At 39.4% G+C, this 25,647-nt stretch overlaps 2 protein-coding genes across 4 annotated transcripts; one reads left to right on the forward strand and one right to left on the reverse strand.

The window, feature by feature from the left end:
- Nucleotides 1–1,460: 1,460 nt before the first annotated feature.
- LOC147866481 (putative protein phosphatase 2C BIPP2C1) lies at nt 1,461–9,223 on the forward strand. Its single transcript, XM_087316932.1, has 9 exons — nt 1,461–1,851; nt 2,106–2,395; nt 2,732–2,787; nt 7,762–7,831; nt 7,977–8,061; nt 8,305–8,468; nt 8,553–8,696; nt 8,772–8,900; nt 8,975–9,223. The coding sequence occupies exons 1-9, from the start codon at nt 1,476–1,478 to the stop codon at nt 9,125–9,127; spliced, it is 1,467 nt and encodes a 488-aa protein (XP_087173058.1). The 5' UTR covers nt 1,461–1,475; the 3' UTR covers nt 9,128–9,223.
- A 910-nt stretch (nt 9,224–10,133) lies between these two features.
- LOC147866482 (putative protein phosphatase 2C 45) lies at nt 10,134–24,406 on the reverse strand. Of its 3 annotated transcripts, none has more exons than XM_087316933.1 (9): nt 24,304–24,406; nt 22,962–23,047; nt 12,770–12,897; nt 12,592–12,690; nt 12,323–12,481; nt 12,149–12,235; nt 11,977–12,068; nt 10,860–10,934; nt 10,134–10,756 (listed from the first exon to the last, which is right to left on the reverse strand). In XM_087316933.1, exons 1-9 carry the CDS (start codon nt 24,373–24,375, stop codon nt 10,613–10,615), a joined length of 942 nt encoding a protein of 313 aa, XP_087173059.1. In that variant the 5' UTR covers nt 24,376–24,406; the 3' UTR covers nt 10,134–10,612. The 3 variants fall into 3 exon arrangements, 2 of the variants coding, with proteins under 2 accessions (XP_087173059.1, XP_087173060.1); XM_087316934.1 differs by having other exon boundaries at nt 22,962–23,044; nt 24,304–24,401; XR_015529496.1 differs by having other exon boundaries at nt 10,682–10,756; nt 10,860–10,949.
- Nucleotides 24,407–25,647: the final 1,241 nt, after the last annotated feature.

A 25,647-nucleotide genomic window follows, 5' to 3' on the forward strand; every position in this document is an offset into this window, starting at 1 on the left:
CACATACATATTAGGTGAGTTTGATACCACATCCCCACCACATACATTGGCCCATGACTTCATTGTACATATATTTTTCATCTCACTTACATCCCGCCTCATTGTGTCCAATTTTTCTTCTTTTAATGTTTCCTTTAACTCAATATTGTTAAGGTGCTCATTAATTTCAAAAAAATATTTCTTACATTCGTGAATCTTATCTTCATGTTTTGCAACCACTTTCTTAAGACTTTCATTCTCAATGACAACAATTTGGAGCTTAACATTCTCTTTCATTAATGTGCTAATCTCTTCACCTTGCTTGTTTATGGTTTCTTGAAGAGAAATCAAGTGACTCATAAGCATTTTGTCTATAATTTGCATTGGAATCAAGAATGTGTAGGTTGGAGAGAGAGAGAGAGAGAGAATGTGTATGTTGGTAGCATAAGATGTACAAGGAGGTTCAATGTGTCTTCGGTAAGAAACTTTATTGAAGCGAGTGAGTGGCCACATCCTACTACATGTATGCCGGTAGCATAAGATGTATGAGGAGGTTCAACGTGGCTTCTTTGGTAAGAAGAAGCTTCATTGAAGCGAGCAAGTGACCACAAACTACTACATGCATACAAAGATATATCTACACTATACATACATATATACATACTAACCTAATTATACTCCCTACATATATGTACACTACACATACATATGTACATCCTAACCTAATTATACTCCCTACATATGTATATGTACACTATACACACATATGTATGAGGAGGTTCAACGTGGCTTCTTTGGTAAGAAGAAGCTTCATCGAAGCGAGCAAGTGACCACATACTACTACATGCATACAGAGATATATCTACACTATACATACATATATACATACTAACCTAATTATACTCCCTACATATATGTACACTACACATACATATGTACATCCTAACCTAATTATACTCCCTACATATGTATATGTACACTATACACACATATGTACATACTAACCTAATTATACTCCCTACATATACATATGTACAGTACACATACATATGTACATCCTAACCTAATTATACTCCCTACATATGTATATGTACACTATACACACATGTACATACTAACCTAACTATACTCCTTACATATATGTACACTATACACACATACGTACATACTAACCGAATTATACTCCCTACATATACATATGTACATTACACATACGTATGTACATCCTAACCTAATTATACTCCCTACATATGTATATGTACATACTAACCTAATTATACTCCCTACATATACATACATATGTACACTATACATATGTATGTATGTACATACTAACCTAGGAAGGATAGAAAGAGAGAAGGCATTTTGTCTGTCTCTTCTTCTTCTGACTGTATTCGTCTCTTCTGCTACTGTCTCTCGTCTGTATATGTATGTATGTACATATCATCAAATCATCTCTATCTGTACAGATCATCTCTGTTCGAAGGAGAGGAGCGATGGCGCTCATCATGAGCAGCAGCAGCAGTAGCGGCGGCGCTCGAGCTGCAGCCCTTGGAAGCAGCCTCCTCCTCTCCTCCTCCTCCTCCACTAACCTCTCCCTCCTCCTCCTCCAGCTTCTCCATCGCCGCCGATGCTCCTGCTCCCCCCTTCGCCCCACCCGCCATGGCCTCTTCCTCCTCCCCAGACACCATTTCCTTCTCCCTCCCCCCGGAAAGATCTCTCGCACTCCATCTGCACCACCAGCATACAGCACTCTCGGGGCGTTGCATTCTGCCACACCTCTTCCCCGTCCACCTCCTGCATCCTCAACCTCATCCTCATCCTCATCGTCCATCACGACACCTCAGGAGTCTGTGCTCCTCTCATCTAAAGGTCTGTCTCTCTCTCTCGTTCATCTGAGCTTAAACATCTGTGCTCCCTCCATGCTTGGTCAGGCTGCTGGAAGAATTCTCTATCTCTTACCTGCATGCTCAATATGGTAGAATGTTGAAGTATTCGAATCTGTTTGATCATGTCGTGTATATATCCATCCTTGTGCATACATAATAATTAACTCCGTCCAGCAGTTCTGCCCACTGTCCATCTTTACTGCAAAATTGGCATTTTTGTCCCCTTGCTGTATGCAGAATATGCAAATGGCGATATTTTGTTCACGTTTGGTGATCCCCCCAAGCAGAGCTCACCAGAAGATTTGGAAGAATCATTTGAGGAAACTGAAGAGACTGCAGATGTACACGATGATATTAAAGTAGAAGATGAGGGAGTGCAGGATGTCAGACCTGATGAAGATGAAGGCCTGCAAGGTGCCGTGACAGATATAAATGTTGAAAAACCAACATCCATTAAGAATGCAAGGTCGGAATTCCAAACAGATTCCTCATCGCCTGAGGATGGTGCATCAGGACCTGAAAACGAGGTTCTAATTCTCTGAACTTTTTGCCACAATTAAATGTCAGAATATGCTCATTGTTCGTTTGTTGATTATGGAAGTAAAGTGTCTCAAATATCTATAAAGTGTTTGTGTGATGAGAGTCTTGCTTGAATCACTCAACGTGTGTTCTTTGAGTCTGTTCCTTGATACTACTGCATAAATTGTAACGTCTTTAAAGATGAATGAAGTGTACTTTATGCAGCCAGTAGACATCTGTATCAAGTATCTACCTTGATTATCATCAAAACATGTACCCTTGATTACCGTGCTCTCAGCAGCCGCATTGACTAATGTATCTTTATTTATTGTCACCAATTCAAGGAGGAGACAAATCATACATTTACGAGTGAGCTTGAGTCAGAGAAGTCATCGGAAAGGTACATTCCTTACTGTTGGGGTTCGTCTTGAAGTCTACACTTCTTCTTTATTTTAAAGTCTTATGCAGTGAAATCATTTGATAACTCATAGATTATGAATAGAAGGAGATCGTTACAGTTAGAAACATAATTGAATAACTTTTGTGACCTAGGATTCAAAGAGATTTTAGAGAGCAATAATCTTTGGAAACTTATGAAGAAATCTACTGACATCTATTCACTCAAAAGTATGAGAGGAAAATTAGAGAGGAGTCTTTGACCAGAACAAATATGATTTCAAATGATGATAAAAGGTAAGAAAAACCAGGGTGGTAGTTTCTCATTGATGGAACATGTCTATGTGGATAAGGTACGGAGGAGATTAGAGAGGGATATATGTTGCAATTTGCTCCTTTCTACCTGCCTATTTGAGGTTTGTACCTCTTGGAGAATCACCATTTTGGCCATGGTATAAAGATATAATGAGATTTTCTAGTACAGGGATATTGTACCAGCAGGGAACTCCAATGCTCCAATGCAAGAACTAGGAAAGATCAAACTACAGAATTTAATAGGAGGGGAGCCATGTATGGAGAAATTCTAGCTGCACAAGTTTGCTTAAAGTGACATGTACAAAATTAAGTGAAAGTTATGTAATGAGTCAAACATATTCTTGTGCTCAGTGGTGCTCATGACTTAATAATATCCACTGGTTTGGCTAGATAGCCAATAAGATGTTTTAACATTCTGGAACTGCAAGGATGGAGCAAACACATATCTTACCTGATAGGTTCTCTATCCCTTGTTCCTGAAATATCTCGGTAGTAGGTTTCACTTCACTTAAGAGTTAACTGATATATTCGTCGCAAGCCAATGATATTTTACTCTCATGGAACTCATTTGGCTATCTTGACAAAATTATAGAAGGGGTTGAAGAAATATTCTGCACAGAAATGTATGCTTTCCACTTACTACCACGAATCACCTCTCCCCCATGGGTTGATCTACACAAAATAGCAGTTGTGATTATAAGTGTTGTGATTCAATAACATGCTTGCATTGTTAGTGGCTTTAAGGATGATAGGTATGCACGCACTTTGATGATGCATGCCATTACTCAAGTTATGCTTACAACATGAAGTATGTTGGGGATATGAACATGTGTCGACAAATGTTGTGAATCGTGATATAAAGACACAATTGTAGTGTCAAGTGGCTTTTGGGAATGTACATAGAAACATGCAAGAGCTGTCTTCCAATGTGTAGTAACAAGAAGAAAATATTTCAGCCAAACTTGAAGTAGTTATGTGTAATATATTTCTAGGATGTAATTGATTCTTGCTATCATATCCCTTTCTTTTTCTTTGCTTATACATTCAAATATTCTTCGATATGCCATCTCGCCAATAATTTCTGGGTATCTTGGACCCAACCGAATGAAATAAATTTAATTTTCTAGTTTTTCTGTAGCAAGTATTGAGCTTCCCATGTGGCATTTGTCATTTTCAAATTTTCATGTAGACTCGTCGAAGGGCACATGGGAACCTTAGTTCCATAAAGTAGGGTTTCACCAGACATTCATTGAATTCTATTGCACTAGTCTCCCTTTTTCAAGTGGCATATGTTATAGGCATAATCTAACAAAACTGATTCATTCTATAGCTAATTTTAATTTGTTATGGGTAGGATAATCGGGAAACCTATTATCCTATGAACTGTGACAAACCCATAAGGACCTATGACAGGAACAACCGGTGGTTTGGGAACCTTAGTTGTTGGCTATATGGAGGTACCCCCATCATTATAGCATCTTGATGCTGTCGAGACTTTGTTGGTGAGGCCAGGTTCTCTTCTTTGGATCTGTTTTTCAACAACCACGTTATAACATAAGGTAATATTTGGTGGTATGGGACACCTATGATATTTTATGTTTGTCTCATGTGCTTTGCTCGGGGATGGTCGGTGTGGTTGAGCACCCTTAATCCATTTTGCTTATTCTTATGCTCATCATTAGTTCAATCCATAATAGAACGGGCTGTCAAATTTTAGTATTGGGTTATGCTGGCTTTCATTCTCCTCTTCCAGTTAGACACCTGATCTAAGTAAGTGTGTTGAGTATGTATATCAACTCCAAGGTATTTTTGAAATTGCGAACTGCTTCAATTGTCTCCTACTCACAATACTCTACTGACAATGCTTACCACCATGTCTTTGGTCTTAGTCATGTTACAAAAGGACAACATTGTCTCCATAAATCAGATTCAACACTGTGGAATGTCCTATGGCTGGTTTTTCTTCATTTTCTCGCAAGGCTTCTTGGATAAATTCTTCTAGCTGGTCAATGCATTTTGATTGAATAGAGTAGGTGATAGAGGGCATCCTTGTGTCACTTTAATGGTGCTCATGAACTTTGTAGACAAGCCTTTATCTGTTGATGACAAAGGTGGTGAGATCGTGGTCCATGCATGGGCTGGGGCATATGTTCTCTGAAAATTGCTATTTCCCAATCTATTGTGGCCCATTTGAGTATCCCTTGATTGACGTGTAGTGTCCATGAAAGGCAAAGTTTGTTCCATAGAACAAAAAGAAAAGATAATGTTGAGCCAAAATCAATCTAGAAAGGAAGAAATATATATTAACGTATATTAAAGGGAAAAATCAGCCTATGAGACAAATCATGATTACAACTTTGGGTGAATTCATGTCACCCATACTAAAACAAAAAATAAAGCTCAAGATTTCCCAAAGATCCACGAATAATCTTAATGCATGGGGATATGACTTTGGGATTGTTTATGGAGTCATACCAATGATTTTGGAGCATATTTCCTGGACTGTGTATAGTAAGGAAAACTGTTGATGGCAGTGGTATGGAGTACAATAAGGAAGGGGAGGCGAGGGCATCAGGGGCCATGGTTGGATCTTGATGATTGTCTTTGTTGGACATGTTTACAATAAGTATTTGCTAACTCACAGATAAAGTGGATGCTTTTGCATATGGGCAAGGTTGGTGATAAGGGAGAAGGTGATTACAATGGTTTGTTGTGGGCAAGGGTTATGGGAAGATAAGGGTGGTTGGCAATGGTGTACCAAATGGGCTGGGTGGGATGATGAAAGTTTGATGGTTCGGGTGGTTGCCCTTTGTAAGGCCACTAGAATCTGGTCATGAGTTCATGCCAATGTAGATAACTATGTTGTGATACGCTAGGTCTAACAAATGTTTTCCATATCCTGTGTTTTCTGGTCCTGAGTCAGCTGAGTGAGCTCTTGCATGTTCTGAATCCTCTGACTATATCGACTGGATCATCTTTCAGTCTGCCGAGCCACAGGTATCACACTGTCTATTTTGCATCATGGCATTAAGCTCTCCCCTGAGGGATACTTCTCCTAGACTGGAGTACCGCATAATGCTCTCAGGTAGGAGACAGTAGGGTGATTAAATTTCTGTCTCTATGGGTCCCGTGGGTCCCATGGTTATCATTTATGGGTGTCTATGGGTCCCTTGGTTGTCATCATTTATGTCTGAATATTTTGATCCCTTGGAAGGGAAGTAACATAGCACAATGAGTAAGATGTGTGTCTCTGAGAGCCTGAGTTGACACATTTATCCAGCCTCTGCATCCTGTTCTACTACTTGCATGTGTGGATGTAAGGCTTGTCAGAAGACAAGTGTGATTTTGCCCAACCCTTGTGATGTAATTTGTGTAGTGGTTTGCCAGTATGTGGATTCCCATTGGCAGTCCTCCACTTGAGGTATACCTTTTGTTAGGCTTTGTTGTGCTCATGTAATGAGGAGAATATCTGGTCCCGCCGTGAACTCTTCCGTTAATCCCAGGTGTATCCAAAGCGCTCCATTGCAGGCTACACATTCCTATTCGATAGGCCTTTCTGTTGATACCAATGCAACCATCCTGGTTGACAGCCTTCCATTGAATGTCTTTTAAGAGGTCAAAATGGCCTATAAGACCCAACAAGAAATTATGCATATTTAATAACTACAAACCAGAAAAATATAATTACATAAAAACAGGAATGCGGCAGGTACACCACTAACCTTGTTTTTGAAAGAACTGTTGAGACAGAAGTTTCATGCTTAGAGGAAAACATGAAGAAAGGTTGGATATACAGAGAAATTGACCTGATTTGTGTTTCATTTTATCTCAATGGTCGGCCATCATTTATAGTTTTTTTGGGCCATCAAACCTATCCACAGCTTTAAAATTCCAGTTGGTACCTACACCTAATGGTTCATAAAACAAATTTTGTTGAGCAGATAGGTGTAATTTAAACACCACTTAAAATTCCTTGGGTTAATTTATCGATACATATAAGATTCTCTAGCTAGATAGATTTCTTTCTTTGAAATATCTCCAGCATGGGGCAATGGAGAGATCTCCAAAGCAAGGTAGGCACTTGCAACAGTAGGAGGTAATGTCCTTTATACGTCGATGGAAAGGGTTTGTTTATCGATACATATAATTTCACTGTTTTGATCTTCCATGTTTCTGCCTCTCTGGTTGAGTAAACAGCAAAGAGCATGTTGTTGGTGATGGCTCCATCGTCATTAAGATTCCTTAAAAGCTAGTATAATCTTGTAGGGATTGCTGAAAGTCATCTGTAATATCCTCATATGCGAGGCATTCCAAATGAATGTGTTCTGTTTCTGGTATGTTGAAGTGTCATAAGTTCACATTCTCGTTTACTGCTCTACATTTAGCCAAGCCCTGTTTTCTAGTTTCAATGCATGTGCTCATATCAGTATGATGGCACATTCCATGCTCTTAGGCATGAATGTCAGAGAGGTCTTTCTTTAATCGAATGCAACCCTCATCACTAACATTCTATGCTTATTAGATTTGGTAAATTCTGTTCTCTTTCCGAAGTGAATATTAGTTCCTCCAAATGAAGGCTTTTTTCTTTCTTGATCTTGTGTGCTTTCTGTATTGGCCCCCCACATATGAGAGTATGCTAATATGAGCAGCTTGACAAAAACAGTGTTTGTGAGAAGCCGAAGCAAATATTGAAGCTACGTTCTGGTGGAGCAATACGACCACATCCAGACAAGGTGTGATGCTTTCCTTTCATGGAATTGGTTCATTTATGTGGTAAGAATTGTATAGGCAATTTAAATTTATGATTTATTATATTTTGTTCCGGTAGAAAACTAACCAGTCTCATATCCATGATTTATCACACATGATGCTCGGCAGGTTTCTACTGGTGGTGAAGATGCATATGTCATTGAAGGAATGTGGGCAGGAGTAGCAGATGGTGTTGGGGGATGGGCTTTAAGTGGTGAGTTTTGCATCAGTTATTTTACAACTTTGAAACTGTTTTTAGTACCAGAATGAGCAATCATGGGTGGAACTGTGACTGAACATAACCACGTCTTTTGCACAAGTCAAGGTTAGCACATTGATTTGTATCAAGTTCATCAGGGTGATATGACCACCTTAGAGTGATCAAGAAATGCTTGTATCACTAATTTTATCATTTAGATTGTACCAAAATCTGATTTCCGAAGTTGCTGGGTTGCAGGTGTCGACTCTGGCATATATTCACGAGAACTGATGGCGAATTGTAGACATTTTGTAAGCCTGGAGAATGGAATCCCAAATCCCAAATCTATTATCATCAAGAGTGTTGCAAAAACTAAAGCTGTAGGGACATGCACAGCAGTACTTGCTGCTTTGCATGACCAGGTATTAATATCTCCGACATGAATGGATATTGGATAATGGTACGCCTCTAGAGGATTTTACATTGAACTCTGACTGCTGTGGCAGACTCTGTATGTTGCAAATGTAGGGGATTCTGGCTTCATTGTTGTAAGGAATGGTGACATAATTGCGAAGTCGATGCCAATGCAGAGAGGTTTCAATTTCCCTTATCAGATAGGCAGTGATGGTGATGACCCTTCAATTGCAGAGGTGAGGAACTCAAATTTGAATAAAAAGACAATATAACTGATGAGTAAATGACGAAATGCTGCTGTGCTCTTGCAGACATTTGAAGTTCCTGTAGCATCCGGAGATGTGTTGATTTTGGCAACAGATGGGGTCTATGATAATCTCTATGAAAGGGAGATTGTGGACGTTGTTGTTTCTGGACACAGCAAAGGCATTGAACCAAATGTAAGTTCTTGTTTATTTATGTGAGTGAATTGAGATGTATGCATTATAGTGAATAGTGAACTGTTTTTTGACAGATTGTGGCGACATGGCTTGTAAAACTAGCTCATCAAGCAGGCCTGAACAGTGCAGGTAGAAGCCCTTTTAGCGATGCAGCTCAGGCAGCTGGTTATGCCTGTGAGGGTGGGAAACTAGATGATGCCACTGTTGTTGTGGCTTACATCGAATAAAAGTGCCTCTTTAAATTATATGATTAATGAAAATAGGATTTTGTACTATAACTGGAGATACACTGACTTTTGCATGATTAAAATATTATTTGTTTTCTTGGCTTCTATATGATGATCTCTCTCCTCAAGGACGCTAATTTATTGTTCACTAACTAGAATCCTATTAGATGGCTTTTTCCATTCGAATATTCTGGAACTAATTTATTGTTCACTAACTAGAATCCTATTAGATGGCTTTTTCCATTCGAATATTCTGGAACTGGGACCGTTACCGATGCTCCCTTTCTTCTACACCTGCTTGCACTGGAGCTTTTACCTAGTGGACAATAAATTTGTGCCCTTGAGAAGCCTAATTGCAGGATCATGGTGGAGTTAACTCCATGCATGGATGCTCCAATACACCTCATGAACTGCCCCCTCCGAATTCAATAGAAATTTAAAATGAAGAAACAACCGTCTACACTTTATTAAAGTTTGTGAAGTCTAGGTTTTCCGAGTATATTAACATTTTCTAGCTGAGTCAAAGTGTTAATAGGTGAGGAGTTTATCCAAATAGGAAATATTCTTTTAATATGAGACTGTCTCCATTTAGGAAACAGTGCTTTTGCATCCATTTACTACACTATGCATGCAATTGCTTTCAATACTACACTACGAGATGCATTGAGGCATTTCATGAATCAAGACAATGACCTGCATGTATGGTCAAGTCATTTTCCTAAATGGTGAATATCATCCAATCCCTTCCAACTTGGATTCTTAAGAATATTATAGGTTACTCCTGTGTATGGTTTTAAAATATTATTAAAATTCACAAAATGCTTGTAATCTAACAATTGCCACCAAGAAAAAGTAACCTTCTCTTAGATAATCAACCAACATAAACTGTATTTGTCTTCATTGCTGGCAGCAGACTAATGGAAAGAAAAGCACATGATGCGTGATGCGTAAACAAGAAAATTGTGGCGTATTTTTGACATATCAAGAAAGATAGATTCATTATGGCTGTCATCATTTCACATCATTTGATTGAATCAACTGAAAGTACAATAACATTTATTTGAGCTACAAGCACATCTTTCACATTTCTATTATACTTTGGATGAACCAAATATACTCTCGTAAGAGAACTAAGAGACCATGTGGTAATTACTTAAAAATTGATATAATTTTTCTTGTTGGGTCAACGAATTTGTTGGTTGCATTTTTTGGTGAATGATATATATATTTAATAGAAAGCCTATATAACAAATTTGAGGTTTCCTTAAACCTATTGCTTTCCATCATACGTGGATTTACATCCCAAAAAGGTTGGAAGCACACCAGCGTTGCGGTTTGTATTTTGCCTGATTTGTATATACAAAGATTCGATAACTTTGTGGGCACAATCTTCTCCACTATCGAGAAAATCAATTAGCTTAAAAAAATCAAGAGACCAAGAAAAAAATAAAGCCATATCCACATGTATATTTGAACTTGCAATCCTTAGCTTGGTTTTTTTGGCTTTTTATGAAAACGCAATACGATGCAAGTAATGTTGTCAGTACTTCCTTTACGCAAAGCTTCCTCGGTCAGCTTCTTTGCTGCATCTTGAGCATCAGGTATGGACCGAATCAATGAAACGGCATTCTGATGATATGTACAAGGTATTCCCAAAAATTTCCACAAAAAATCATTACTTTATAATTCAAAGGAAAATATTACGCAATAAATAAGCAAAAATGATATTCACCTGGTTTGTAATAACATCCCATAACCCATCACTAGCAATAATCAGAAACTCATGGTTATCATCAATAACTTCCTCCTACACAAGCATCCACTGCATACATAAGCTAGGGGTTACCAAAAGAACCTTCAGGCCATCCTAGAGAGATTGCTCAGATACGTCCCATTTTTTAATCATGAATGGTAAATACCACGCATCAAGAACAAAGACTGTAAGAATGTACCTTCAAAGATAAAACCTATAGCTACATGCCATTATAACCATACATAGAGAGTTAGTCCTACAAGTGCATCTTCCTTATGCATTTGCATACTTTTTTACTCTAGTCATGAATCATTTGGCCATCAGCACTCGGTCATAGGTCGAAATGGCCTAAATGACTGCACTCCAGAATGGGAATAAATGATGAATGCATACTGGTTAGACAATTATGCCAATATTCCCAAAAAATCAGAAAGTGAATGACAGCCATCACATGTGGTTGTACAGATTTTGGATTGCCAAAAACCCACTCAAGTAGATGCATGATTCCCTCAACCAAAGGCCACACCCTGGATAGTGGAGACCCCACATGCGTTATGCAACTGGGCAAGATAAACATATGGCCACAAGTCTCCTCAGTTGTAATATGAAAGAAGCAGGAACCAAATGAAATGTTGTCTCCTGAAATGCCAGCAAAAAGTAGGAGCCTATCACCAAGATAAACCATGAAAATGCTGATTTGAAGGGAGTTTTATTAAGCTGGTCATCAATATCTCTTTCTTTGTAATCCTTTCTCTGTGATCAAGATAAGAAATAAGTCATATATTGGTAAGGATCCCTTTCCTCTCTTCTTTCTTTTCCATTTTCTCTGCAAAAATTTATCTAGTATCACATTTCGCCTTAAATGTGACATAATTAAGCTCAATAGTCATGACAGGTGGCCACTTTTTTACTTTATGTTCCATTGTCTGAGTTCCCTCAGCCCTATAATCATTGCAGGGCCTAACTGAAATATGTCCTATATTTGACTATGAATTTTATATTACTAGTTGTAGTAGTGACCAAACATGTTGGTTCATTCCAAGGCTCAAATGTATCCTTGTTTTGCTGTGAATGTGCACAGCAGTATGTTTGTTACCTGAAATTCAGGGATTGCAACTACAAATCTCTTCAATAATCGATCACCAAAGGCTCGTGACACAGCAAGGATGCCACCTACCCTCCAAGTGCCTGAGAAAAATCTGGGGTTACATCTTATTAAAGGGCAATATATAGAGACTGAAAACATTATATTCATAGAGAACACTAACCGGCCCAAATTACAGCTCCTCCTGCATTCTTGATCCTTCGCCGTTCATCCTCGCGATTAGGTTTGTGATCAATGGATAAGGGAATAGCTGCAATCGTGTTGATACATAATCATTAATAATATTGAGAATCAAAACAATTCCTAAACAGAGAACTATTAGAGATTTTGACCTCACCTTTCCCAGCTCTGGAAATAACTGCCCTTGAGTCACCAACGTTGGCAATAAGTAAACGATCACCCACTAATATGGCAGTTGTTGCTGTTGATCCAGCATCTTTGTATTGACCCGTTTCAACTCTAAGATACTCTGAATCTAACTGTTGATAAGTTTCAACTGCAAGGTAACATACCGGGATCACTCCATCAGCAAATGCACAAGAAAGAAAGAGAGTTTCTTACTTTTAAGATGAGACATAAAATCCCACAAGAGCTTTGTGTAAATACCTATTGCGCTCCTTATGTCACTTGTAAACTTGGGATGCATGATCAAACTTTTAAAAAGGTTCTTTTGAAGATAATCTGCAACTCCAGAACCACCATGACCTACATAAAGCAAAAACTAAATAATATACAATTGATACTGAAAAGATAAACAATGACTTACAAATCTTTGCATGTATACCATCAAACACTCCAAATAATCCAAGAGTAGTATCATCAACCACAGTAAATTGAGCTTCATAGAAGTCCTCCATAGTATCTCTCTTTCCTTGTATGCTTGAAATGCCATAGCTACAATTTGCATGTTCACTATGAAAACCAAAACAGAACCAATTGCAAATTGCTTAGTAGTACCAAACAATATGACTTGACTACATGCACGTTTTGACATGCCTAACAATTCATGTGATCTATGCGAAAAGCATGATATCTGAAAATGATCGTCGGAGAATAGGGCTTCTTGGATAGATTGAACAAGTAGACTAGTGTATCCCTACCTATTGCTGACAAGGGTCAACAAGTGTATACATGAGATGTAGTATAAAGTTGCATCAATCCTTCTACTGAGCTTCTAAATCTGCAATAAATTGTAAGCGCAGAGTTTTTGTAGATACATTTCAGAAGTGGTGAGTAGATGTGTGCGAACTTTATAGAAGAATTAAAAAAATCTTGTCCTCCATAATGTTGTTAGCAAGAGAGCATTCACTTAAGAGAAGGCTAAGCCTTTCACACGTATATTGCTTGTCTTCTTATTCTTTATTTCCTGTCCCCTATCCAAGTTCTTTGATCACTTCCCTTATTTGACTTCCCTCTGAACAAAACCAAAAACACCAATTTCAGTCCCATTTCTGTCAGAAATGTATGCAATGTGCCCTATATGTGTCTCATTTACTTCACATGCTATAAACAAGAGAGCATTTGCTTAGAGAAGACTAAGCATTTGACACAGGTTATTGCTTGTCTTCTTATTCTTCATTTACTGTCCCCTATTGAAGTTACTTGATCATTTCCGTTATTTGACGTCCCTCCGAACAAAACTGAAAAAACCAATTTCCATCTCATTTCTGTCACTTACATCTGAAATGTGTCCCATATGTGGCTCTCATATGCTTCGCATTCCACTTCTCAGGGTGGAACTAACCAGGTTGTGGGTGGTACCTATCACTCTGTAACTGGCTGTTCATCCTCTCTTGTTTAGGAGATCAGACCTCCACAGGTACATCCTATCAAAAAAAAGACTCCCCATTGCTTTGGAAAAATACAGATGAAGAGCGCTAGCAACAAACTGGGATTTGCAGAGAGCTTTCAGAAACAGTTTGCATCAACTTTCCCCTAGTAATGGCGGTGCGGACTTGTGAGAGGGGTTTTAGAATTCTCTCCAGCACTTAATGAGGGTACCAGAACTTCACTGATTGACGAGCTAAAACAGCAAATGCCCACTCAATCCTATGCACAAGGCCTAAAGCAAGGGAATCTGCAATCGAACATGTATTTTCCAGATGCAAGTCCTGAAGCTCAAATTGGTTAGCAACCAACAAGAAAGACCAGAAGGACCTACAAACTTTGTCGTACATGGAATTCTGAAAAAGAGACAAGAACAGATTTGCCAAAAGTAACTTCGTTTTTTGTGGGGAAAAGCTCAGGACAACAGGCATCAGTCAAGGCACAGAGTGGTAAAGACACTATATTTCAATCGAGCCATTGTGTGCAATTGGTTGAAGGCCGGTCACTATATTAGGCAACAGTTTAGTCTAAACCTAAGGCACATATCGGAAAGGATAGAATTCCTGCAAAACAAGCTTATGAAATAGGGAAGCGCAATGCCCATAAGGTTTATATAAGTTACAACTTGCATTGACAGAGGTTTCCCATGGAAGAAAAGCACAAGGAAAAAATGAGGTAATCCCACAAGCGACATATGTTCTTCAAGACACACGAGAGAACAATGCAGGTTCGTCTGTCATAAATTGAGGGTTATGTAACCTCTCTATATCGATGGCAAGCATGAAAATAAGAGTCAAGAAGGGCCAACCCCTCTGGAAATCTATGTCTGCCCATTAATAAATATGCTAATGAAGAGAAAATGTTGGTCATTGGAGACACGGATGCAAGGATAGAACACACGCAAACATAAATCATGGATTTTTCCCCAGATTCATATGCCAGACATGCTTGCACAGAAATAAATCACATATGGAAATGGTGTTCATGTGGCTGCACTACAGGTGCACAAGAATCAGCCATAATAAGTAAGAGGAGCTCTTGGATCTTGGTGCCCTCAATGGAGCAGACACTCTGGAACCTTGAACAATTAGACATGCCATAGAAAAAGCAAGGATCTAAGTATTAAACGAACAATTGGACATGTGGTACAGAAAACAAAACAGCTAGTATCATCACATATGAATTAATAGATCTCCAAATTTAAACCGCATGCCTATACACGTGAGGATAAAATTGTCATGACATGCAAAAGCCAAACCAATGCATGCCTCAAATTGGCAATATAATATGAAAGGGAAAAAAAGAGTACTTATTCGGATACTCACTTTAAAGGGTGGGTATCTAGAGCTATAAATCATTGAAAAATGCGTGCAATAGACATCTTAGTTACAAAACCATCTAACTCCATTAGACAACAGTATTGAACAAACAACATCGGCCATTGTATTGACCTGCTGGAGGTGTTGGTTCCAGAAGGCTTGTGAGACACGCAGAAAAATCAGCCACATTCATACTGATTGACTGCAAAAGTTTACCCAAGAAGCCTTCGGAGCATGTGAGGAAAAACCAGCAATTGTGCATCATCTTATAGTATTGTTTCTAATCCATACCTTTTGGCATAGTCTAAGATGAGATTGCATAAGCTTTTAGGTATGGTACATACTTCCTGTGATGCCCTCCATTGCCTCTTGTTTTATTTTGTGTGTCTGTGTCAATACAACACATTGTTTCTTAAAACTATGAGAGGAAGAAGGCAGTAGAGTTTGAAGCTCTTCAAAAATTCTACATATACGCATTGAAAGTCAAGAACATGCCTCAAAATCATCTCCCCAAGGTTGCATGAGCAATTGGATGCTTACAAAAGAAAAATTAGAAAAGTAAAAATTCTTTTCTTCACTTGGATCCAACATTACAAAATGTGTGTAAAATGGCACAATGAAGAATATTTGAACATGCACATAAGCAAAAAAGATTAAATTAGGAGAACATGATCCAATATTTTACTCAGGCACATTGGAAACTCGCCACACAAAATTGAGAACATCAAACGTACATCGAAGTTTGTGTATTATTGCAGCCACATGAAGACTTAATATTCCTAATATACTTAATACTTAATCCCCAAGCTCACATCCAGACACTCATGCCCAAGAAGGCAAGATGGCCCATCACATTGATCCGCATGAGCTCTCACACACATTGAAAATGGAAACCAGGGGTTGGCTGAATCATGCTGCATCAACATACGAAAAACATAGGAAAGTGTCCTTTGGAATGTCTTACATATGAATATAAGGTTGTACTAGTTTTTATGATCTCCCAACGAGGATGTAACCATCACCAAGTATGCTCTTTACTCATGGGAGATCAAAATCATGAAATTTGGTACACAGTTTAGTTTTACATTTCAACTTTGTAGCAATTGTTCTATCAATTCTAAAATCCCAAATCTATGCAGCTGGATAGAGTGCTTTGTACAATTGTTGGTTCCATAAGTCATGTTGGCACCCCATGAACATGAATATTGTGTCAGTGATTTTGGATCAAAAGTAGAGAACATCCAAATGACAAAGTGAATGCCACTAACAACATAGAAATTGGAGAATGAGGCATAAAGAAATTTAAGAATCAAGTTCTTGGAGAGTTGGGATATGGCTTATACCAGAATAATAATTCGGGGAAAGCCATAAATGTAATTTGAAGATAAATATTTACAGAGAAGACAAGCCACAATCAAAAGAAAAATAGAGATAGGTGTTCTTTCGACTCTTGTTGCATTATTTTCTGGAGTAGAAGCAGCTCTATTCGGGGGTGAAGGGGGGGACATGCATTCTACAGTGGAGGATGAAGAAAATGACTCATCACAAGTTTGCTTAGGAGGTTGGATGAGGTTACAACATGGCGACAAAGTGAAGGTGCCATTGTCTGTTGACGGGAAGTCCGAGTTGAGTGGTGGAGGTCTCATTGTCTTCCTATCTTCCTATCTTGTTTTCTTTGGCTTTTCTTGAAGTTGTGGAGAAGACTAGGCCTCGAGACCGCTTTTCGCAATATTTTTTTATTATAAAAACTAAACTTATTATTATTTGATTTTGGGTAGTTTGGTTCTCATACCGATGCAATCACTATCTTGCCCTTTGCGCTCTAACAAATTTATCCTCATGATCATCATCTCTGAAGATACTAATACAAGAAACTCTCTATATATAAATTAAGGCAAAGGCTCCTCCCTTGGGCATACCTAGGAGGTTTATATACATGCTTTTCCTCTAAATCTCTGATTGGTTAGTGCCTCTTTAAGGAACATACCATAGGCAGAGGAGTCCACCTTTGTTTATTATTACAAGGGGATCTAAGGAAGGCGTTGGGGAATGAGTGTTAGATATAATCAATGATCAGTCCCAAGTTGTAAATCTATCCCCATATGTGCTCTTAGAGTGCACATTTTGTGATAGTGCCCCAAATGAGGAGCGGCTAGTGTGCAACTCGACCACATGGGTCGATAAGGTGTTAATCTAGGAAACCGTAGATGCGTAGGACACAATGTATTTAGGAAAGAGAGAAATAGGTAATAGGATTGGCTAATCAAGTCAACTAGAATATTTTGTGGGCAAGTTACGATGTACTTAGGCTTGAAGTATGCGTCATTGACTTCAAGATAAGTACTATCTAGCACTAGCCTGTACCTAGGGAGTTGGTCATATTAAATGACAAGTCAATTGACCGAAAAGGAATATCTCCACTACTATCAACTGACTTGCACATTTAATGTTATACTTAGACCAAACATAGAAAGCAATCCACTTTCTTTTCACAGTGGTTGGCTTGATTATCAGTCCCCACTAATTTTGTAGTGAGCTGGTCCATATCCTATCTAAGCCCTAAGGTGTGAGTGCATGGGAAAACTACCATTGTGAGCTACTCTCATATGTAATAGAAGTTTTGTTTTCATATATCCCATCTCTGTAGTTGTAACTCTATATACCTATTTAATCGATTCTCACTATTTCTAACATGGTATCAGAGCTGAGAGGTTGATCTAGATTAGGTATATACAGGCAGTTGCTGTTTGGCAGCACAGAGAAATAGAGAGAGAGAGAGAAAGAGAGAGAGAGTATCAATGGCCTTGTCCACGAATGTTGCAGCTGCTCCACTAAGCATTCGCCCACCTCCATTGTCTAATGGAAAGCTAGATGGAACCAACTACACTCTATGGAAGTTCAAAATGTCTGCCATTTTGGACTCCTACGAGTTGTTGGAGACAATCATGGAACCCACAGGAGGAGACCCTGAGCCCATGACGACCTTTGCCCTGCACACCCTACCACATCAATCCCTCCAAATGCTGATCTACTTCGAGCCTGGAAGAGAAGGAATGTTGATGCGTTGTGTACCATAGTCACTGGTGTATGTGACTCTGTACTAACATTAGTGCAACATACAACCAAGGCACATGAAGCTTGGAGCATATTGGCCAGCCAATATGAGACCAGAAACTATACAAGGATACAAAACCTTGAAAATCAGCTTGCTGCAAAGAAGCTTGCCGATGGAGAGAAAGTAGAATCCTTTGTAAAAAGGATTAAGGATCTTCAAGATCAGCTGGCGGCTGTTGGAGTAGTCATCTCTCAAGAGGATATGGCTCATCGGTGCATTCGAGTACTTCCTTTCAAGTATGATGGCATTGTGACAGCATTGAACACTCAGGTTCGACCCACTCCTTTAAAATTTGATGAACAAAGTGTGATGCTGCTTGAAGAGGAGCTTCGGTTGAAGACAAGAGAAGGAAGGGAAGATTCGGCATTTGTCTCTAGGACTAAGGGTAAAGGGGCATCCAATTCAAACAATGCGAATAGGATACCAAAGAAAAAGTTAAATGGATCGTGTTTCTATTGTGACAAGAAGGGTCACACAATCAAGGATTGTCGGAAGAAGATGGCGGACGAGAAGAATGGTTCTAGTAAGACCACCTCTTGGAGAGAGCCCGAGTCCGCCAACAACGTCGTAGATGAGCTTGAGTTATGGGTCGCAACTGAAGAAGTGTGTTCTTCGGTTGACACCCATGTTGTCGACGACTCTTGGATTCTCGATAGTGGAGCGTCCCGACATATGACCAGTAATCGTGACTAGTATAGCTCTTGGACACCTCTACAAGAGCCCAGCAATGTTGTGGTCGGGAACAATGCTCGATGTCTAGCCAAAGGAACCGGAACCATCTCCCTCAAATCAACGACCGGCGGGACAAAGCATCTCTCTCAAGTGTTGTACGTGCCAGATCTCAAGAAGAATCTATTGTCCATTTCTGTACTGACCAACAAGGATCTTGATGTTCGATTCAAGAAGTCGGGTGCAGAAATAACAGATTCTGTTGGCAAGGTTGTAGGAATAGGGGTAAGGTGCAACAATCTCTATGAGCTGAGCGCACTTACCATTTCTACTGACCACAGCACAAGTACTAACACAAAGCAATGGCATGAGAGATTTGGGCATCTCAATGTTGCTGTGTTGAAGGAGATGAAGAAGTCGAATATGGTAGTTGGGTTGCCAACCCTATCTGACTTAAGTCATGTTTGTGATGCTTGTATGATGGGCAAGCATCAAAGATCAGCTATTCCAAAAGAGAGTCAAAATCGGACAAAGACTCCTCTACAGCTAATACACATCGACCTCTCTGGAAAAATGGTGACTCCTGCAATGGGTGGATCTCTCTACTATATGCTGCTAGTCGACGACTTCAGTAGAAAGATGTGGGTTTACTTCCTTCGGGAGAAGGCTGAAGCTTTTAAAATCTTCAAAAGATGGCATAAGTTTGTTGAGCGAGAGTCCGGAAAGTTAGTGAAGGAGTTACGCTCTGATCGAGGTGGAGAATTCTTATCAATAGAATTCTGTGAGTATTGCAAAGAGCATGGAATTAAGCGCCAACTTACAACTGCCTACACCTCACAACAAAATGGTGTTGTCGAACGTTGAAACCGAACAGTTGTCGAGATGGCTAGGTGTATGTTGAAGGCACAAGCGCTGCCTGACCCATTCTGGGCTGAAGCAGTGAATACAGCAGTTTACATCCTCAATCAGAGCTACACAAAGGCACTTCAAGGGAAAACACCCCAGGAAGCTTATTCAGGCAAGAAACCTTCAATGTTGCACTTCAGAACCTTTGGGTGTATGTGCTATGCACATGTTCCAGATGTGAGCAGAAAGAAGTTGGATGCTAAAAGCAAGAACTGTATCTTTCTCGGATATAGTGAAGAGTCAAAGGCCTATCGACTCTACGATCCAGAGGCAAGAAAGATATTGACAAGCCACGATGTGGTGTTTGATGAAGAACAACCACAGCTAGCTGAGAACAGCGATTCTCAAGTTATCTCATCAACTGAAAAGGTATTTTACCCAATCCCGACCCATTGTCCAGAAAAGGAAGCTGAACCATCTGATGGTAATGGCTCACTAGTTCAGCCTATGCCAGTCCCACATGTAAAGAAAATACCTAAGTGGGCTCAACAACTCTTCAATGACCGTACTCCTAAAGTTGAGTTTCCTGAAACTTCAACTGATGGATTTCGAAGATCAAGAAGAATACAGGAGCAAGGGAGAACCTCTGACCACATTGTCAACATGGCTCTGATGGACATCATCGGCTCAGTGAGTGAGCCGACCTCGGTGGAGGAAGCCATGGCCAACCCGAAGTGGAAAGAGGCGATGATATCAGAATATGATAGCATCATGAAAAATGACACGTGGGAGTTGGTAGAGAGGCCAACAAAGAAGAAGGTGATAGGCACGAAGTGGGTGTGGAAAGTAAAGTATAAAGCTGATGGTTCTTTGGAGAAATTCAAGGCCAGGCTAGTAGCCCAAGGATACTCCCAAATTGAAGGGTTCGATGTACAAGAAACATTTGCCCCGACAGCTCGCATGACAACAATTTGAATGGTCATAGCGTTGGCCGATTTACCAAATGGATGTCAAATCGGCATTTCTGAATGGGCATCTCAAGGAGGTATACGTGATGCAACCACCGGGGTTTGAGATGCCGAATTCAGAAAACAAAGTATGCAAGCTGAAGAAGGCGTTGTATGGTCTAAAGCAAGCACCAAGAGCTTGGAACAAGAGGATAGACAGCTTCTTACGATCAATCGACTTTAAGCAATGTGCTTCGAATGCTAGTATGTATGTCAAAATGAAGGACGGGAAACAAGTCATCATCATCATTTACGTGGATGACCTAGTTCTTACTGGTGACCACCATGACGAGTGCATTGGCCAAACACAAGAGTGTTTGAAAACTGAGTTTGAAATGACAGACTTGGAGATTCTACACTACTTCCTTGGAATTGAGGTTTGGCAAACTTCAGTTGGCATCTTCATGTCACAAAGAAAGTATGCAACAGAGATCTTGAAGACCTTTGGGATGATGGACAGCAAGTCGAAGTCAACTCCAATGGAGTCAAACTGCGAACTATCCCAAGAAGACCCATCACCAATGGCTGACATAAGGAAGTATAGACAGCTAGTAGGAAGTCTAATTTTCCTATGCAACACTAGACCGGATATTTGTTTTGCAGTCAGTGTGGTGAGTTGATTCAGCAACAAGCCAAAGGAGACTCGTTGGAAAGCTGCTCTTCGTGTATTAAAGTACATTGTGGGTACTTTAAATTACGGAATCTTCTACAAGCCAACAATTGACGAACTTAGTGGGTATTGCGACTCTAACTGGGCTGGAGATAGTGATTCCAGAAAATCAGTTTCTGGATATTGTTTTTCAATAGGTTCTGGAGCTGTTTCATGGAGTAATAAAAAACAACCAACAATGGCACTATCTTCAACGGAAGCAGAATACAAAGCAGCATGCATAGCGGCATGCGAGGTAGTTTGGCTAAGAAGAATCCTTACGGATGTGGCATTTCCAATAAGGACGGCAACGGTATTGAGGTGTGACCATCAGAGTTGCATGGCCATTGCCAAGAACCCCGTATTTCATGCACATACTAAACACATAGAGATTCAATATCACTATGTGCGGGAGCTAATAAATGATGAGACTGTGGAGCTTGAGTATTGTCCGACATCAGAAAATGCTGCGGATATCTTCACAAAGGCACTTGGAGCAGAACAGTTACAACAACACCTTCGACGACTAGGAGTTGGCCCAATTCCAAGTGAACTCAATGGGTTGATCATTGAGGGGGCGTGTTAGATATAATCAATGATCAGCCCCAAGTTGTAAATCTATCCCCATATGTGCTCTTAGAGTGCACATTTTGTGATAGCGCCCCAAATGAGGAGCGGCTAGAGTGCAACTCGACCATATGGGTCGATAAGGTGTTAATCTAGGAAACCGTAGATGCGTAGGACACAATGTATTTAGGAAAGAGAGAAATAGGTAATAGGATTGGCTAATCAAGTCAACTAGAATATTTTGTGGGCAAGTTACGATGTACTTAGGCTTGAAGTATGCGTCATTGACTTCAAGATAAGTACTATCTAGCACTAGCCTGTACCTAGGGAGTTGGTCATATTAAATGACAAGTCAATTGACCGAAAAGGAATATCTCCACTACTATCAACTGACTTGCACATTTAATGTTATACTTAGACCAAACATAGAAAGCAATCCACTTTCTTTTCACAGTGGTTGGCTTGATTATCAGTCCCTGCTAATTTTGTAGTGAGCTGGTCCATATCCTATCTAAGCCATAAGGTGTGAGTGCATGGGAAAACTACCATTGTGAGCTACTCTCATATGTAATAGAAGTTTTGTTTTCATATATCCCATCTCTGTAGTTGTAACTCTATATACCTATCTAATCGATTCTCAATATTTCTAACAATGGGCACAGCTGATTATCCATGGCTTCTAATTATTAGTTCATCTAAAGGCATAAACATTCTTCTTATTTGCATCATAAGTATTTCCAATTCTCTTTATCTCCCATTTCAATGCTATTTTCCATTAGCCAAGCACCAGAATTGTCATCCCTTCTCATTCAACATCCTCCTTAAATATGATGATTCTTAAGGAATTGTCAAATAGCATCAATTCAGCAGGATGAGCAAACAATCTCAGTTACAAGAAACGTCCATTAACTATTAAACTATTTACTTGAACTTCATTCGCAAACAGATAGACTACATAAGTAAGAGAAGGAGTTTACCTCTTGATTCCAGCATCAGAGATGTCTGTATGTGGCGGATCAAAATTGGTACCAAAATAGCTCATATTTTCTAGCAGCTTCAGCTTCTTTGTTACATAGTTAATCACAACAACAAGAAGACAGGAAGATATCACAATAAGCTTCTGCAACGCAACAAAAGAGAACATGATCTATTTCTCACAGGAAACAGACATGGATTCTGAAACAAACTTTTTTTTCTGAACAAAATGCAAATGGAAAATAAACACTGATATCACCATCACAAGCAGCTTCAAAGAAACAAAATCTACAAAGTTGAATACAGCATTCCTTCCTTCAAAAGAAACAGCCATGAATTACGTTTAACTTTCTGAAGCAAACAGCAATTGCTTCTGTTTAACACTTTACCTTAAAAGAACAAAACGAAATTTTTCTCTATGGAAATATAAATGCAAAAGAAACACTCATATCAACATCATAAGCTGACATAAAGAAAAAATGGCTACAAAAACACTGCATTTGATTCTTCATACAAAACAGAGATGGATTCTGTTTAAAATTACCTAGAATTACAGAATCAGCCTTCTTTTTTTAATAAAAGAAAGCAGATGGGAAAGAAAACTAAATAATCATGCATGCTTCAAAGAAGAAATAGAAGAGATGCAAATAGAAAAGAAAAGCTGATAAGAAATGAACCCTACGGAAGATACTACAAAAGCTATAAAGAAATACTGCATTTCATTGCTTAAAAGATCAGAAAAAAACACGGATTCTGTTCTGTACTCTTACGAGTGATAATATTCTTCATTAAGCTCCTAATCATTCATAAAACTCGCTATTTCCCGAGTCAAGAGCTTAAATATACAAGAGGAAGAGAGTTATTTGAATATTTGAATGCTTAAAATATATCAGAAGAACTGCAGAAACAGCAGGATATTCTTATGAAATGAATGGGAAAGAAAGAGAGAACAAAACATAAATTTGACTGAATATACATGGATAGCATGAACTTACCTTGAGATGGGAGCAGATCAAGAGACGCAGAAGAAGAAGAAAAAGATACCATTTAACAAAGTAGTGCAAAAAATCTATAATAAAAACTGCAGAAAAGTCATGAAATTCTGAAAAAGAATTGAAAATGGACAAACATTATAAGCAGGAATTGGAGAGAATATACAGTGATGACACAACAACAAACTTGAGAAGAATTCGGAGGAGGAAGAGAAATATCATTAGAAATTCACGAGAAAAGGTGGCTGTAAGAAGAGGTGCAGAAACTCAGTGATACTCCGGAGGAGAGATGCCTCCAAACGGAAGATAGAAGTTGAGATTATACATACAGAGACGAGAAAAAAGATCTTACCGTGATATCGTGGAAGAAGAAGAAGGAAATGGCGATGGCGAAGGAGGCAGAGACGAGAAATCGAAGGAACATGAGAGGAACGGATTGGGGGGAGGTGAGGAAGCTAAAACAAACAGAAGAAGAAGAAGAAGAAGAAGAAGAACTGCAGCAGTGGAGAGAGAGAGAGAGAGAGAGAGAGAGAGAGAGGAATTCTTCAAAAGCTGATCGTCCGTCGGATCGTGCGTGCACCAGGAGAATCGACGGCCCAGATTATCTCCTTTTTCAAATCTAAGGAAACCAAAAAACAACAAAATATATACAAAGCTCCACCTTGAAGTGGATGGGCCCACGATTCGCTCGGGCTGACGTGGCATAGGCGCGGGCTGACGTGGCGGCCTCTCGAGCGCGGGCAAGAGGTGCGGTGGCGCTGATGTGGCAGTCGCTATGCTCGTTTCTTTCTTCCTCTCCCCGTGGGGGAACGGGCGGGCGGAAAATTCCGTGTTTCTTTTGATGTGCCATGAGATCGGCACGGGCACAAAAGGACGGAGGAAACATGCATATCATCGGGTTTTTTTCCAGCATTTAGGGTTTAGGTTTTAATCCGATCGAACTGCCACATGATTGAGAATCCATGCTACTGCAACGTTGGGATTTTTACGTGGACTCTGGAACAACAACATTGACATGCTTGTCAACGTCTCTCTATTTGTTGTCGATGATAAGAGCAATGGTGTTGACATGCCAACCTTTCCTGACCAAGGGAAAAAAAAACAAAACAATTGCATTGTAATTCATGGTAATGTATGGCATGAGATAAACGTAGATATATTACGAGTTTTTTTTATTACGACCAAAAAGCTCTACTTTGATGTTCGCAATGCATGGTTTTAAGTGGTTGAACGACCGGTGTGTTTTGATGTGCTAAGCTCTAAACAAAATAACCAGATGAAAATCCACATTCACGTGGGTAAAATAATCATATAATTGGTTGGGTGTATGGGCATGTTCTTTTGTGGCCTTTATGATGTGGAAAGCTTTAGGCCCACATGGCGATCCATGTTGATGTGGTAGAGCTATGGTCACAGGAAATCACGAAAGGTTGTGTGGATGGATGAGCACCACTACTACTATGGCAAATATGTTGATGTGGCACAAGATCACTAGTTGCAGAAAAAACTAGAAAATTGGGAAGGTGGATAGAAAAGCATCACTTAAGATTTGATAAGCTTTAGACATCGAAGCACTCATATGAATTTTCAAGTTTACGTGGCAAAAATAGTCACAACAAAAACTAGGAAAGGTTCTTTGTGGGTGAACAAGCACCATTGATATTCTAGCGAAGATGTTAATTAGCATTAACTCATT

Source organism: Azolla caroliniana, unplaced genomic scaffold, assembly GCF_043228905.1.
Source record: "Azolla caroliniana isolate FFs.n. ecotype wild unplaced genomic scaffold, voAzoCaro1.0.p SCAF_3, whole genome shotgun sequence".
NCBI lineage: Eukaryota > Viridiplantae > Streptophyta > Polypodiopsida > Salviniales > Salviniaceae > Azolla > Azolla caroliniana.